This window comes from Lontra canadensis, unplaced genomic scaffold, assembly GCF_010015895.1.
Source record: "Lontra canadensis isolate GAN:19392208 unplaced genomic scaffold, GSC_riverotter_1.0 scaffold173, whole genome shotgun sequence".
NCBI classification, from domain to species: Eukaryota; Metazoa; Chordata; class Mammalia; order Carnivora; family Mustelidae; genus Lontra; species Lontra canadensis.
This window is the reverse complement of record NW_022631167.1, coordinates 1,263,336-1,278,283: the sequence shown is the minus strand read 5'-3', so window position 1 is coordinate 1,278,283 and position 14,948 is coordinate 1,263,336. Positions and strand designations below refer to the sequence as shown.

Sequence of the window (14,948 nt, the reverse complement as noted above, 5' to 3'; positions counted from 1 at the left end):
GGCTAAGTGCTTCAGAACCACCAAATGTGGTAAGTCATCCCCCTACTACAGAAGTTAACCCCTTTCTTGGCACGGGGTCCAGGGCTCCTACCGTCTGTCCCTCATGGTTTGGGCAATTCTCTGATTCTCTGGATGTTTCTTGTGAGTAAATAGACAAGACATTCCTGATTTGTTGGATTTCATAGCTCAGATTCTAATTTTTCTTGCACTAACAGATGACTCTGAATATCCCTAGTAAAAGAGGAGACATTGCATGTCTTTTTTCCCCAAGATAATGGCATTTCTCTCTCTCAACTTCTAGGACTTCTCGGAACCTGCACAGTCACTATCATGAGGCCCCCCTGACCCGGAAGCACTATCAGGTCACTGGCTATGGCATAGTAAGTGAGCAACTGGAGTGTGATCAGGCTGTAAAAAATTGCGGGGCCTGGCTCACGGCCATGACACAGAACACATCCTCCCTGGAATTCTGGAATGTTCCTAAGGATGACGGGCTACACAGGGACTCTATTAACGTTCGGAACTTTTTGGCAAGGCTTGCTGTGGGAAAAGCAGCCTGTGAGTCTGTTTGTCTCCATCTCTTCCCTCCCATAATAGCCATGCCATTTTTCTGTTCTGACACTTAATAAATGTCACATATGAATACTGTTTGGGTCCCTTTTTAAATCACAGTGGACATAGAAGCCATGGACCCACAATATGATCCTAGGTAAATATATAAGTTTATTCTTTACCAGATCCCAGATCCTCATTGACTTTACTTTTAAGGATTACTTCCCTGTTCTGCAGGAGATGTTAACCACAGTGCTTTTGGATTTTTTACTAGTGTGGGGTGATGCAGTTAATAGAAAAAGAAGCTCAATGAGTACTTGGGGAGTGATTTGGAAACAAAACCACTGGAGAGGGCAGCTAGACATAGGACTGTCTTACGTTCCCTTGCAGGGGCTTTAGTGAGTCAGTAAAGATTCTGGGTTCCTTGAGGTGGCCTTCCCAACCCCCCTTCTGCTTGCTTACCCCATGCTACTGGGGCCACTAATTATCATTTTCTTGTGGGCATCTCCTGAGGAGAATTAGACACAAATGTCTTAATTTCCAGAATACCATCTCCAGGCCAAACCTTTCTGGCTTAGATGAGTGAGTGTCCAGATGGCCAAGTAATGGGTACAAATGGCCCAAATCTATTTCTGTTGGCTCAAGGTGCTGTCATGAGTTTGGTTTAAGAGCAAAGACATATGTTTAGAATTTAAATGTAGTCCTGTGAAGCATTGGAGTGTGGGCTGCAGGAGTCACACTACTTTTCTTAGTTGTGGTGGTGAGCACTGGGGGAATGTCCGTCACTTGGGGTGTTTCTCTGGCCCTCTCATTCCCCTTCCTGCCTCATCCACTGAGGCCTATTTTGTCTTTGACCATTGTAACATGGTGGCATCGGAAGGGGGGCCATCTCCCTTTCCTGAAATGTCTTCTCTAAAGTCATCTTAACTTTCTTTGTATTTTTTCCTTGATTGACATGGCAGAATGGGACAGGGGACTCAAATGATTTCTGGCGGATTGAGGTTGTAAACAGAAAATTTGGAAACCGGATCAAAGTTCTTAGAAGTCGCATTCGCCTCATCCATCTGGTCACAGGTTGTGTCCTGGGCTCCTCAGGAAAGGTCTTGCCCAAGTGGTGAGTCTCTGGGGTTTTGATGTCCCAACTGAGGCTCATGCTTCCCTTTTCACACTACAAGAAGTATACCAGAAACTTCTATTTCTCAGTTGTCAATGTTCACCTCACGTTTTCTTGTATTTTAGTGGTAGATGGAGGGAGAAAAGGCATCACGTGTGTTACAGAGCACAGAACTCCAGAGTTCCTTTGGTGTTTTATGTGTTCTGAGAGTTGAACAGAATAGTTGTTCATCTGTCTAGGACGTTCTAAGTGCTCTGGGCCTTTCTAAAGTGGGAATACCCTGTGCTGGACTCCTCCTAGGACAGTCATGGAATATAAAAGAATGAGGTTGAAAAAAGTATGGCCACTGGGTTGAATAGAGCAGGTTCTATAAATGTAAGAGATTTGACAGCGCGACTCTCTGGTGAGTGTCACGTCTTCTGAGAGACCTCTGTGACTGCTTTTCACAGGGGCTGGGAACAGTTGGAGGTTACCTGCACCCCATACCTAAAGGAAACCCTCAACTCTATCTGGAATGTGGAGGACCATATCAATCCCAAATGTGAGTGAGATTACTTCTTGGAAACATTTATAAGTAACTCTTATCTTAAAAAAATCGTTGTTCATAGATTCTGCTGCCACTATATCATATTGTTGTCATTTCCTACCTTTTTTGAACCTAATCTTTTCATATGAGGTGTCTTGACAGGTAGCTCCTTTTTCTTTCCATCCATGTCAACTTCCCATCCTCCTTAAACTCCCCCTAAATTGACCAGTGACCTCACTGTGGGCCAGAGCTAGTTTCCTTGTTCCATTTTCCCTGCTTCTTGTTGGATCTGATGCTTTTCCTTGCTGCCTGCAATGCGGGTCTACTTATCTTGTCTCCTTCTGGGCTTTTCTGTCCCCTGCACCTGGGTTCCTCCCATCCTCAAGGCTTAGAGCAGGCTGGTGCTTTCTGGTGATACCCCTGTGGAGAGCCACAGCCAGCCAACACTTTCACAGAAAGCAGTGGCCACAGCCCTTGATCTGAGCCCCCATATCTGCACTCCCAGCTCCAATGTGATGTTTCTACAGTAATGTAATCTTCAACTCAGTAGTCTTTGGATCCATCGTTTGTCCTCCTCAACCACCCCTCTTAAGCTTCTGCTTGATTTCCCCTCTCTGTGCTTCCTATTTCATTCTCCTTAGTACCTAATTTAGCCAACCAGCTAATTACTTTACTAATGAAACAACTCTTTAGTGAGTATAGTGGGAAGCCTGGGGGCCCCTGGGATACACTGGTGAATGAGGTGGACTTGGTCCCTGTCCTCACAGACCGGCCCAGCATTCGAGCCTGTACCATAATGAAGGGTGATAGTGCCGAGAGCAATGGCGGCACTGGGGATGGGCCTTGTCGCATTTGTGTTTCTCCAAGTGCCTCATGAGGGCTTCGCATAAGCTGAAGGGATGATCAGGAATTGGGCCAAGCTTTCTTCTATCTCCTCAACACTCTAACGTACTCATTAGCCAGCGCATCAGGAAAGCTATACTCGGACTCCAGGTACGGCGTTGGAACACAGACAGCTGTGAGAACGTGCTTGTAACCGAGGTTTCTTCTCTGTCCTTTCTTTGTCTAGTGCCAAACATCAGCCTGGACGTGCTGCAGCCCACTTTTCCCGAGATCTTGCTGGAGTCCCACATGGTGATGATCCGGGTACTGTGGGCCCCTCTCATTTGAAGGCTTCTCTATGAGCTCCGACCATCCACAAATTTGCATCACAGATCAGGAGCCATGGTGTAGATCCACTGTCCCCTGGTGGGGGACTTTGAAAGGGTCTTTGCTTCGGCTTTACTCGGTCTTTGAAGGCATTTCCCTTATCGCAGAATGATGACAGTGATGATGATGACGGTGACGGCGACAGACTCCAGTGCACACTTACGTAGCTTTAAGCACAGTGCCGCACCAACTTATTCAGCAGTTACCACAGTCATACGGGCTGATTGTCCCCACTTTACAGATGAGGGAATCGAGACACAGATTGGTTAAAGAACTTGTCCAGGGTCACAGAACTAAACGGAAGAGGTGGATCCAGGTTTCAGAGCCAGGCCGGCAGCTTTCAGAGTCCGCGCTGGTTACCGCCACCCCTGCTGCTTCTAAGTGATCCTCCAATCTGTTCAAACGGCAGAGCCCCCGAAAACCAGAGTGCTCTTGGTTGAAGATCTTGAGATATTGATAGCTCCTTCCATCATAGGAGATTAGAATGAATTAGCATGAATACTGATCTGAGCATGTTGTTGATCTGCAGTATAAAGTGCCCACCACATGGGGCGCCTGGGTGGCTCAGTGGGTTAAGCCACTGCCTTCGGCTCAGGTCATGATCTCAGGGTCCTGGGATTGAGTCCCGCATTGGGCTCTCTGCTCAGCAGGGAGCCTGCTTCCCTCTCTCTCTCTCTCTCTCTGCCTGCCTCTCTACTTGTGATCTCTCTCAGTCAAATAAATAAGTAAATCTTTTTTAAAAATAAATAAATAAAGTGCTCACCACGAGCCCACTCATGTTCCCAGACACGGGGAACTCTTAGGGGGCATGGTTCAGTCTATCGCAGGTTTCGTAAGACTCATTGTTGGTACTCCCCATCATGAGTGTGTGACAGCAGTCCTAGCCTGAAAGGTGTAAGAACAATTGAGAGAGGAGATGCTTAAGTTGAGAAAGTTCTACACAGTAGCTCACTTTACCCCTGGGCAGTAGAGAAAGCCTGCTGCAGTGCTGATGTGTGGGGACACCTTTGCTCTGGTTTATGGAAAGCCAGCGTCCTGCTGCAACGGTGTGTAGGAATCGCTGTATCTTAAGCCAGGTATGTGATGATCACTGCACCCACGGGGGCACAGAGAGGTGTAGTGCTTGTTGTTTGTCCCCTGCTGAGCCGCTGTCAAGTGGACTTTCCTGGAAGTGATTATGTAAGCAGTCCTCAGTAAATACAGTTGACTTACTTCACCAGATTCGATCAAAGAATTCAAATTTTGTCATTTCTGCACATTGGGAGGTGATGACTTGACATTAAGTGATCTCTGGGTCACTTCTTCTCTGACTCCCTGCTTGTAGCTGTCACTGTGGCCGGATGACATAGCTCTTTTGAATACGTACCTGTCAGCCAAAATATCATTCTGTGTCTGGGTAGAATTTTAAGACGAAGTCTAAATAGTCTCGTTTCTTCTTTCATTATCTAAGAGGTAGAGCCAAAGAATAAAGGGGCACCAGGGAACTTTCTTATTCAACCAATATAGAGTCAGGGTGGGGAGGGTGATCAAAATAGTCCAGATGAGAGAAACCACACAGGAAAGGGCTTTTCTGCCTGCTAAGTGGAGGGTCTGAGTTCCGTGCAGAGAAGGCTGCCTTGCCTGCTAAGGTCAGCTGGGATGAGCCCGCTCTAGATTTTAAGCATAGAGAAGGATGTATAAATGCATGGGCCTGTGATGGTTGTAGACTTTTCCTTCCCTCCATTTCTTGGATTAGTAAAGGAGCTGGATTTCTGAGGCTGACACAGTGAATAGATTTTCCATGGCTGGTGATAGCTCTGGCTGGAGTCCTTGAGTCTGGGACGGAACTGCAATGGTTTGAAGGAACGGATTTCCCTTAGCAGCTCCTCTGGGGCCCGGGATGATTCATTCTTCATTCTGAGGTCCTTCCGTGGAGAAACCCTGACCTAACTCATAACACCTCACTCCTGCTCTCAGGAAGTGGCTTCTCAGTTTGTTCTGATAATGAGGCTGGCACCGGGCCTGGTGCTTAGTATCCAGGGTCCTGATCTTTTCCTTCTTGTTTTGGAAAAACCCTGATTGTGGCATGTAGAGACAGGCTGTTGGACAGTCTTGGTGCTGGATTAAAGGTGCCGGATCTGGGTCCTTCAGGCTAAAGTGTTCACTCTGAACAGGGGTAGTATCACTCCCAGAGTAAAACGTATTCTCGGAGGGCAAAAAAACCCTTAACTTTCTAATGTATGAAGCGTAGGTAGTCATCCAGTATGTAAACACATTTACAGTATAGCTGTGGTATTAAAGTGTCATGGGAGGCATTTAGGAAAAAAATGTCTAAAAAGCCCCAGGAGGGGCAAGAATGAAAAAAAAAAAAGTTGACAAACACTAGACTAAAGTAACTTTTTCCAAGTTCAGGAACTCATCGGACTGTCTGGTTTTGTGTTTGAAATTGGCCTCCAGAGGGAACAAGTAAGCCAGCCTGATTTTGTATCTCGCACTAGCCCTCTAGACACCTTCTGCTTGGTCCGGAAGATGGATATATGTTTTGTGCTCACAGGAAACAAGTCCTTCTTTTTTCTCTCAAGTATAGTGGGTCTGAATGGGCTGTGTTTGGTGGCAGTGGAAGCTTGTGTGTTGGCAGAAGTAAGGCAGTCGTAAGCAGGTGAACAGTGACTGAGAAAGCACCAGATTCTTCCCCTGCAAGGGAGGGAGACAGGGGAGGTTTCCCTTGACAGCTGGCTATCTGTCAGAGATGCCCATTCCCCACATTTCTGTCAGCTCTCTAGATCTCTCTGCCTTGACTAACTTCTTTTCTGCCATTTTCCTGCAGGGGAACAATGGCCTCAAACCCAAGGACAATGAGTTCACATCCAAACCCTGGCACTGGCCTATCAACTATCAGGTAGGGCTCAAGGCTAGAGCTGCTCCCAGGAAACGGAGCCAAAAAAGAGACCTTGAGACTTGGTGACGGTGGGGTGACGACTGGGCAAGGCCTTACCTGGCATGAGGTGGCCAAAGACAGGGCTCTGTTTTCTGTCCTGATTCTGAGCTGGCCTTCCCAAAGAGCTCACATAGAATCGGCACACCCTGAGCCTCCTGCCCAGGTTCCCTTTCTCTGGAAGGTAGCTGGTCTTCCTTCCCGCCGGAGCACGTGGGGCAGGGTGCACCGGGTCCGGGATCAGCAGGGTGTCTTCTGCTCCGCAGGGCCTGCGCTTCTCAGGGATCAACGACACAGACTTCCGCGTGTATCTGCTCGGCAACCCGGTGAGTGCCCTGCACGCTCCCTGCGTGGGCCCTCAGCCTGGGTCCGCGGGGGGCTGCGGCTCTCCTCTCACCCACCCATTCTCCTTCCCATGCAGGTGGTTTGGTGGCTGAATCTGTTGAGCATTGCCCTCTACGTCCTCTTGGGGAGCATCATTGCTGTAGCTGTGCAGAGAGGGGCACACCTGCCTGCGGAGGTGGAAGGTCGGTCCCTGGGGTCTTCCTCCCCTGACCTAGCACCTGGCCGGAGCCTGCTCTGCCGACGGGCCATTCTTCCTTCACTATCCCACCGCTTCCCTTGTTCTTTGCTTTTTAGAGCTCAGTCACCAAATACCCAGTACTGTGTTACACACTCCATCCTCTCAGCAGCCCTGTAGAATAGAACATTCTTAATGCCATTTTATGGCTTAGAACGCAAAGGCACAAAGAGAAAGGACTTATCCCAGGACATATACTAGGAAGTGTAGAGCTAAGGTTCAGGCCCAAGTGGTCTGACTTTAGAGCCCTCACTTCGAACCTCTATGCTCTGTATAGAGCTGCCCACCTTTTCTTCTCTGTTGCTGTCTGTTCCATGGCCCCGTCCTCTAGCGGGGTAGGGACCACAGCCCCTGAGACGTTCCCACAGGCTCTTTTTACCCTATGCAGCTCCCATGTGAACAGCCATGGCCCTAGACCCCCTCTGTCCCATGCATCCTCATCTCTGACTTCACCGCTGCCCTGTCTGCCACTGCAAAGACCTGTCAACAGCGGAGATGTGGGAGGTAGCAGTGGGTTGGGGGCAGCTGTCTGTGGGCCGTGCAGCATCTTGGCTGCTTTGGAGGCTGGGCTGTCTCCCGCTGCCGTTCGGGGCATCTGCATGGGTGCTGAGGCCTCTCCAAGCAGGCGGTGAGCGAGGCTCTCGAGGGCCAGCTGCTCCTCTCGCCCAGCTGCTGTGGGCTCGCTTAGCAGCTTGCTTAGCGCTCCAGATGAGGGAGGCAGGCCCAGTAAGGGCACGTGGCCAAGTCCAGTCCCCCTGCAAGGAAGGGGCAGAGCTGGACGAGAGCAGGGGTCTCTGCCTCCTCCCTGGCTGCTGACCACGCTGTGCTGCTTGGGGTCCAGGGCTGTCCCAGGTCCTGCTGCAAGGAGGCGGTCAGCTCCTGCTCGGCTGGATGCTCCATTACTTCCCATTCTTCCTGATGGGCCGGATCCTCTACTTCCACCACTACTTCCCAGCCATGCTCTTCTCCAGCATGTTGACAGGTCAGCACCGCCTACCTGGCCTTGGGGGAGGAGGGGGGGGAGCAGCACCGAGGGGGAGTCTCCCTGCTTCCTGACCTAGATGGCTGCTCTGTGCTGCTTCCCGGGAAGCCATCCTCTGACAGCCTGGGGCTAGGCCTGGCTCTCTTCTTTCTCCCAGGGATTCTGTGGGATACTGTCCTGCAGCTCTGCGCCTGGAGTCTGGCCTCCCCTTTCTTGGCCAGGGGCATGTATGCGGCAGGACTCCTGAGCCTGCTTCTGGGAACTGCCTACAGGTGAGTAACCCCTACCCCTTGTATTGCTGCCCCCCTGTTCCCTGCCTACAACTCTGATGCCTCTGCCTTTGGTGCATTTTAGAGTCCTCTGGGGTGCTCTTAAAGTAGGGTGGTGCCAGGGCCCCATCTCTGGAGACTCTGATTCAATTGAGCCAGTTTTCAGGGCTCCCCAGGTGACCCCAATGTGGAGCCAGATAGGAGAAAGTTGGGGCTGTGTGTTCTTTCTTTTTGCCAGTGGGCCCCAGCTTTTGTACCATCCCAGCTGCCTTTCTTTAGTCGCCTCGGCTTCCCACCCGACAGCCCTGGCGGGGGTGGGTGAGGCAGAGGGTGAGGGAAGGGTGTGGGGCGTAGCTCAGAATAACTGCCAGGAGGGTGTTGCCTGGCCCCACTGCCCCAGCTCTGGGCCAGTCTCAGATCCCCTGTGAGAGTCACTGGCCTTAAGGGGCCTGGGAGGCAGCGTTAAAGTGTGAACAGGAAATGGTGGGCCTGTGATCTGAGGGCACATGCACATTTTAACAAGTACTCTGAGCCAAACAGCCATGGCCAGACCCAACCAGACCCTGGGACTGGTCTCTCCCCTGGGCCTCCTGGAAGGAGCCTTTCCTTCTTTGTCATGAAGCCAGCATCTGCTAAGCCCTCGGACTACGGTGTGCCTACATGTTGAACTCAGACATGGTGATGAGGAGTAGGTCCTGGAGGTGGAGAAGAGCTGATAAGCTCCATCAGGGGCTGCGGAATTTCAAAGATCCGTGGGGCCCTTGCCTCTCCCAGGACACCGGGTACCAATGGCCTCCCTCTGGATTCTCTCTCACAGCTTCTACCTCTTCCACCCTCTGGCTTACGGGATGGTCGGTCCCCTAGCCCAGGACCCCCGAAGTCCCATGGCAGGACTAAGATGGCTTGAATCATGGGACTTCTGAGGCTACTGCTACTCCAGCCTGAGTCCAGGAACTTTCTGGGGACCGCCAGCTGTGCAGCCAGTCCCTGGACCCTCCCAGCTGTGGGCAAAGCCGCCCGAGGAGCCTGAGGAATTCTGCTGCCTGCCAGGATCAAGCTCTGGGAGCATACCTGGAATTTAACCCAACACTAGGGAGAGCCGCAGCGTTGTCTACAGAGATCCCGCTGCTGGGAGTGGCTCAGCAACAGAGGCCATCTCTCAGGCCCGATTCCCCGAGTGTGCAACATACGGAAGGATGAGTGTGTGAGAGAGTGGGGGTGAGTGTGTGGGAGTGGGAGGGTTCATTTGTCCATATACCTGTGGAATACGGACCGTGACTGTGGACAGCTGAGTGTCATAAACTGTAAGAAATAGTCCGGGGCTATAGTAGTATTTTCTGGTATTTCTTTCACACTGGATTTAGTTTGAAAAAAAGAGCCACCAAAAATTCTCTGACCTCCAAGAAGGTTGAGCTCACTGGGCCCACTTTGGGATATCACCAAGGACAGAGAGATGGGGCTGTCAAAGCCGTGCTGCCTTCTCCCCACAAACAAACAGAACTGAGCACCCCTGAGCTGGAGGGCCGGCCTCCCAGCTGCTTCCCAGGGGGAACTGCCAGCAAGTCCCTGGGGCAGCAGGTGCCTGCACTTCCTGCCTGCAGTGTGCACAGCGGACCAGGCTCTGGATGACTGGTGGGAGGAATGGTGTCCTATCCTTGGCCGCTCCGTGTTCCCAGGCCCTGTGTGCCGGAGGTGGTTCCTGCTGTCCGTCCTTCTCCCTCCGCATCCAGCCTGGCCACGAGGTGGCGCAGATGCATTCTCCCCATGGTTGGGAGAACCTCTGGGGCCCCTTAGCAGCCGAGGCTGGTGGGCAGCAGGGCGGGGATCTTTGGTGCCACGCTGGGGTCCCAGTGGGCTGCCCCAGCCCTTCTGGGTTGCTGCTCCTGTCACTCATGAGATGTTCCCCACTTCTCTAGTCTTCCCTGCTGCCCTGGATACATTTCATTTCCCTCTCTCTGTCACCGTTTCACCGATCTCTTTCTCCCAAAAACCCAGAGCACCTAGAAATGCAGCAAAGCTTCTACTTTCTACCACTTAAAAGCCCAAGCAAGAAGCTCAGAGCTGTTCCTTCCACTTCCTCCCCAAATGGAAGAGATTAAGAAAGCCCTTGGGTCAGAACCGCACCAGGCCCAGGCCCGTGCTTCAGCCACCTCCCTCCCGCCGGTGCATGACAGAGTATTTTGTCTCAGAGGACTGTTATGCTTCCCAGTTTAATGATGAGGCTCTGCCACACTTCATCCTCCCTCCTCTGTACCCCCACCGATTCTGACAGGGTCAGAGCTCTTTAGAGCATCTTCCAGAGGCGGTTGCCACGGAGACTGGAAATTGGGCCCAGGGACAGGCTGTGCTACCTACTGGGCATGGGGAGGGATGCTTCTGGCCATCCTTAGCCATTCTGACCAGCCATCATTAATGTTAATAGAGGAAATGCAGCAATGTCAAAAGCAAGGCAGGTTTGTTAATTAGATCTGGGGTGTGATGACCTCCCTCTCCCAGGGCTGCAGCCCTTTGGACTTCCCCTGGCAGGAAGTGCTGCCTGTGTGCTGAGTCTGGGCTGTGGGCTTAATTGTGTTTCTGGAAGGGGAGGAAAGCAGGGATGAAGAACCTCTGCTCACCCCTTCCACCGCATCGCACCACTGTCTCTCCTCCCATGGGTGGAGTTGGTGTCTCCTGAGCTGGGCGGGGCAGCCATCCGGGTGGGTTCTCCTGGAGGGAGAAAGTAGGAGTCTGTCCTTGCCCCTCAGCCAAGAACCGTGGCCCCACGACAACTGGGAGGGGACTGAGGTCCCCTTGTACCTTCTTATTTCCTACTAGGAGCTGGCTGGAAGGGAGGAACTCCGAGGAACCAGAGAGACAGCCACTCTGAGTGAGGGTGAGGAAGGAGAAAGCTTCCTGCCCATGGCTGCCTCCTAGTTTGGCCACACTGGGGACAAGGGGCTCTTCTGTCTCTTCTACTGCTTTCCAAGGATGAGAGAAGAATTGTTGGCTTACTCCCTCCTCTTCCTCTTAGCCCAGACCGGCAGACATTCTCTGTGGACAAGGCCGTATGGGCTGATGCAGCTTCCGTGCTCAGGTTCGGTTGGTGGCAGACACTGGGGACGGGCGATCAAGGTGGGGCTCTGAATGTGGGCTCTGGGGCCCAGGAATTCATGGAAATGTGACGTGCCCTACAGACTTGCTGGTGGAGGAAGAAGATGTTTGTTAGCGCAAACTCCAGCTTTTTGAGCCACAATTTTATATATTTTTTAAAAAGTTTCCACGGATAATCAGAGGCCATTTACTTTTGTAATAAATAGTTCTTATTTTGAATGCCATCGTGTTCTTCTTGTCCTTAATTGAATCTGACTTTCCTTTGGGTTCCCAGAGAGAAGACAGGAATGTTTTGAGTGCAGGAACCATTCCACTGTGTCTGTGTCCGAGGCCCTGGCTGGGCAGGTGAGCCTCGTTACCCCAGGGGACATTTGGGCCCTCCCACCTACAAGGTTGCTTGAGTAATGTTGGTTGTTCTTTTAATTTATTTTAACTTATTCCAAAATAAGTAGGAAGCTGGACCTTACTTTTTCTCTTATAACTCGCCATGCAGTGGGGCAAGGAGCACGAGAGAGGAACAGTTGTCCACTCCTGAGGCAGCCGTGTGGCCCAGCATTGTAGCAGTTTCCATTGTGCTCGCCAGAGGCCCCATCCCGCCAGGGGTCTTCTGTTGTGAGGAGTGACGCTAAGGGTCCAAAAGATGTGAGATGTGTTGGCAGTAGATGGGGGAGGAGAGGAGTAGCCTCTCTGTGAAGTGGGGGCGGCCTGACTGCCCCGCCCTCTGGGGACCAGAGTGGTTGGAGGGGGTGGTGAGGGGCTCATGCAGATCTTCAGGGCATGGAAAACACCCAAGTCCGGGCGGGTTAGAAAAGGACCAAACACGTCTCGGCTGGCACAGCTTACTTTCCCAAGCCTGATGGCTCTGTGTCACCGGATCCTCATGAAGGCACAGCGAGGTCAGTGCTGGTTGATTAATCTCCCAGTGCTGAGAGGTTGTTATCTGCCGGAACATCTGCCTGAATTCCGTGCTCAGTCAACAGCAGGGCCAGGACTGAGCACCAAGCCAGCCTTTTCTGTTGCCAGCTTCGTCCTGGGGCTAGAAGCCCCTTCCCAGAACAACCTGGAAAGCCTAGATCCCTTGGGGAGAAGGCCTGGACGCAGCTCAGATGTGTCCAGATTTAGCGTGTTCCTTTGTACGTGCTGCTTAGTGCATCCACAGCTGACCCGGGGGCCGGTGTTCGCTGCTGGACCCAGCCCAGTCGTCTCTCAGGAAAAAGAGCCCTGAGAGGTGGCACTTGCCAGTTTCCGTGGTGTAAATACTCCCACCATGGCCCATTTCAGGCTACCATCCTGATGTCACTATGCGAGATTTTGGAAAGCTAGCTGTGTACAGCTGGCTCTCTGAGGCCACCTAAGAGCCAGCTCCGGGACACCACTGACCCAGACCCAGGGCCCTTGGCTTGTTCTCAACTGTGGACACAGCTCTTGCTCACAGTCTGCCAGAGTGGAGGAGGCAGTGGAGCACAGGGGCCTGGAGAATGGGCTGGAATCAGACTTGAGGGCAAATCCCGGCCCCGCCGTGTACATCCGTGGGATCTGGGACATATGACCATACCCCCGGGCTTCTGTTTCCTCCAGTGTAACCAGAGGACAACAAATGGTACCTCCTCGATAGTGGTCTGGTGAGGATGAAGAGTGAATGATGTAAAGACCCTTGCAAAGAGTTGGGACCAGATGGCCCAGTGGACGCTGGCTCTGTTCCTGTCGCCGGCTCCACGTCAACGAGCATTGGCTCTAGAACAGCACTCCCCTCGCCTCCACTAGAACCTGCTTCCAGGTCATGGGCAGATGCCAGGCAACCATAGGAGCTCCTGTGACTTCTTCAGCCCTCCAACACGGACTCAGACCCTCTGTCTCCTGGTTGGAGCACCCTCCCTACCCCTGGCCCTGCTCAGGCCCAGCCAGGTTCTCAGGTCCTTTTTCCAGAGAAGCAGAGATTATAGCACCCTGAGCCCCCTCCTCCTGACTTGAGACAGAGTGAGTGCTGCCTCCACCACTTACCAGCTAAAGCCATTAGCTGCCGTTAACTTATCAGACCCAGACCCTGTCCAAAGGGGAGAGGAGGCAAGAAGGTCCCCAGTGTAGATTCTTGCCAGGAAGTGCACACTGAGTGGGGTGGGAGGCCTTAGATAAGCCAGGTGACCTGCACAAGGCACAGAGCATCTGGGCACTGAAAGGTGGAAGTCACCAGAGACCTATGTGGCCTTCCCCCCAAGACCTGCGGACCTGGCTGCAGGGCCATGGGTACTGAATGAGAAATCCAGCCCCCGAGTAACCTAGCTTTCCTCTCCCTTTTGCCTCCAGTCCCTTTGTGCTCTTACTCGGGGATCTTGGACTCTTTCGGACAAAAGCCAGGCTGCCTTACCCTTGCTCTCCTGCTCAGCGCAGAGACCCCAGAGGTGTGTGGGGAGATGGGGAAGAAAGGAATAGGGTATACTCCAAATTCCTGGGCATGGAGCCTCAGCCTGTTCATGACCCCTGGCCTGAATACCATCTTGTATCCATGAGCCAAAGGAGGTGGGCTGAAAGGCTCCTTGAGACTCTACTACCCGACCCCCTTACTGAGGACACTGAAAGAGAGAAGCAAGGAGGCTGAGAGGAGCTGGGCTCAGAGACTGGAAATAATGAAGGATAAATGAGGGTTTGGCTCTCCAAAGCCTGGGTGACTAGCCCTGGGCCGGAGGAACTTTCATGCTTGAAAGAAAAATGCTTTGGGGCACCTGGGTGGCTTAGTCAGTTAAGCCTCCAACTTGGTTTTGGGCTCGGGTCATGATCTCAGGGTCCTGGTGTGGGGCTCCTTGCTCAGTGGGGAGTCTGTCTCTCTCCCGCTGCCCCTCCCCCACCCCCTTAAAAAAAGAGAGAATCAAGCTTGGGCCTAACAGGTGGCCAGCTTCATACCCTGAATGACAAGCATGAGATTCTACTATCTGAACTTCAATTGAAAGAACAAAATAGTACTTCTATTTAAAATTTTTAAAAGTCTATTGAAAATCGTGGAATAGTAGAATGCTGGAACTTAGCTCCCTGGATGTCCAGGTACTGCAGTGGTCCCAGCTGCAGGGCCCTAGACCTGGCCCTGGCCAAGCAGAGCTGCAGCCAGACTGGAGCTGTCTCAAGACCCCGCAGGCCTGACTGGAAATGGGGGCGGTCCTGGCCCTGGCCCTAAGATGTCAGAGCCCTGGTGTGCAGGGACAGGGGTTGGGGGTGGAGGTGGAGGATGGCTCCGTAAGACACAGAGTCGGGCAGAGGGCCTCTCCAGCCTCAGCCTGGTCACACAGGCAGGTGCTGGGCATCCCCCGGTCCCACGTGGGGGCAGAAGGAAGGAGAACCTGTGTCAAAGGGGTGGCGAACTCTAATGCCTCCAGGTAGCACCTGAGGGAAGCTTGTGGAGAGGTGGCACGCGCAAAGCCTACCTAACGCGGTCAAGTTAAGTTAATGCCCTAACCAGCAAGTGGTGGAATCATCACCAGTTTCCGGATGAAAAACTGAGGCCCAGAGAGACTCGACGATTTCTGTGAAGCTCTGAAGCCCAGGCGTTTCCCGGGCCACCAGGTCGTCCCTGGCCACAGCCGGTTGCCCAGAGATGAGCGCCTTGACGGACGGAGGGGGGCGGGGGCCGCGGTTGCTTTAAAGCGCCCGGGCCGGGCGGCGCGGGGCGGGGCGCTGTCGGAGCCGCGGGGCGCAGGGCGCAGAGGCCGGAGCGGGGTCCCCG

General features: G+C 52.6%; 1 protein-coding gene across 1 annotated transcript in view; it reads left to right on the top strand.

Annotated features, from left to right (window-relative positions):
* The window catches only part of POMT2 (protein O-mannosyltransferase 2), a 43,990-nt gene extending 32,530 nt beyond the window's left edge, over positions 1 to 11,460 (top strand). Inside the window, exons 12-21 of the mRNA XM_032846257.1 lie at positions 302 to 380; positions 1,515 to 1,666; positions 2,116 to 2,207; positions 3,262 to 3,338; positions 6,208 to 6,279; positions 6,582 to 6,641; positions 6,737 to 6,842; positions 7,737 to 7,877; positions 8,035 to 8,149; positions 8,964 to 11,460. Coding sequence (XP_032702148.1) covers positions 302 to 380; positions 1,515 to 1,666; positions 2,116 to 2,207; positions 3,262 to 3,338; positions 6,208 to 6,279; positions 6,582 to 6,641; positions 6,737 to 6,842; positions 7,737 to 7,877; positions 8,035 to 8,149; positions 8,964 to 9,069 — 1,000 coding nt within the window. The 3' untranslated portion in view covers positions 9,070 to 11,460. The remainder of the gene's footprint in view (positions 1 to 301; positions 381 to 1,514; positions 1,667 to 2,115; positions 2,208 to 3,261; positions 3,339 to 6,207; positions 6,280 to 6,581; positions 6,642 to 6,736; positions 6,843 to 7,736; positions 7,878 to 8,034; positions 8,150 to 8,963) is intronic.
* The last annotated feature ends 3,488 nt before the right edge of the window (positions 11,461 to 14,948 follow it).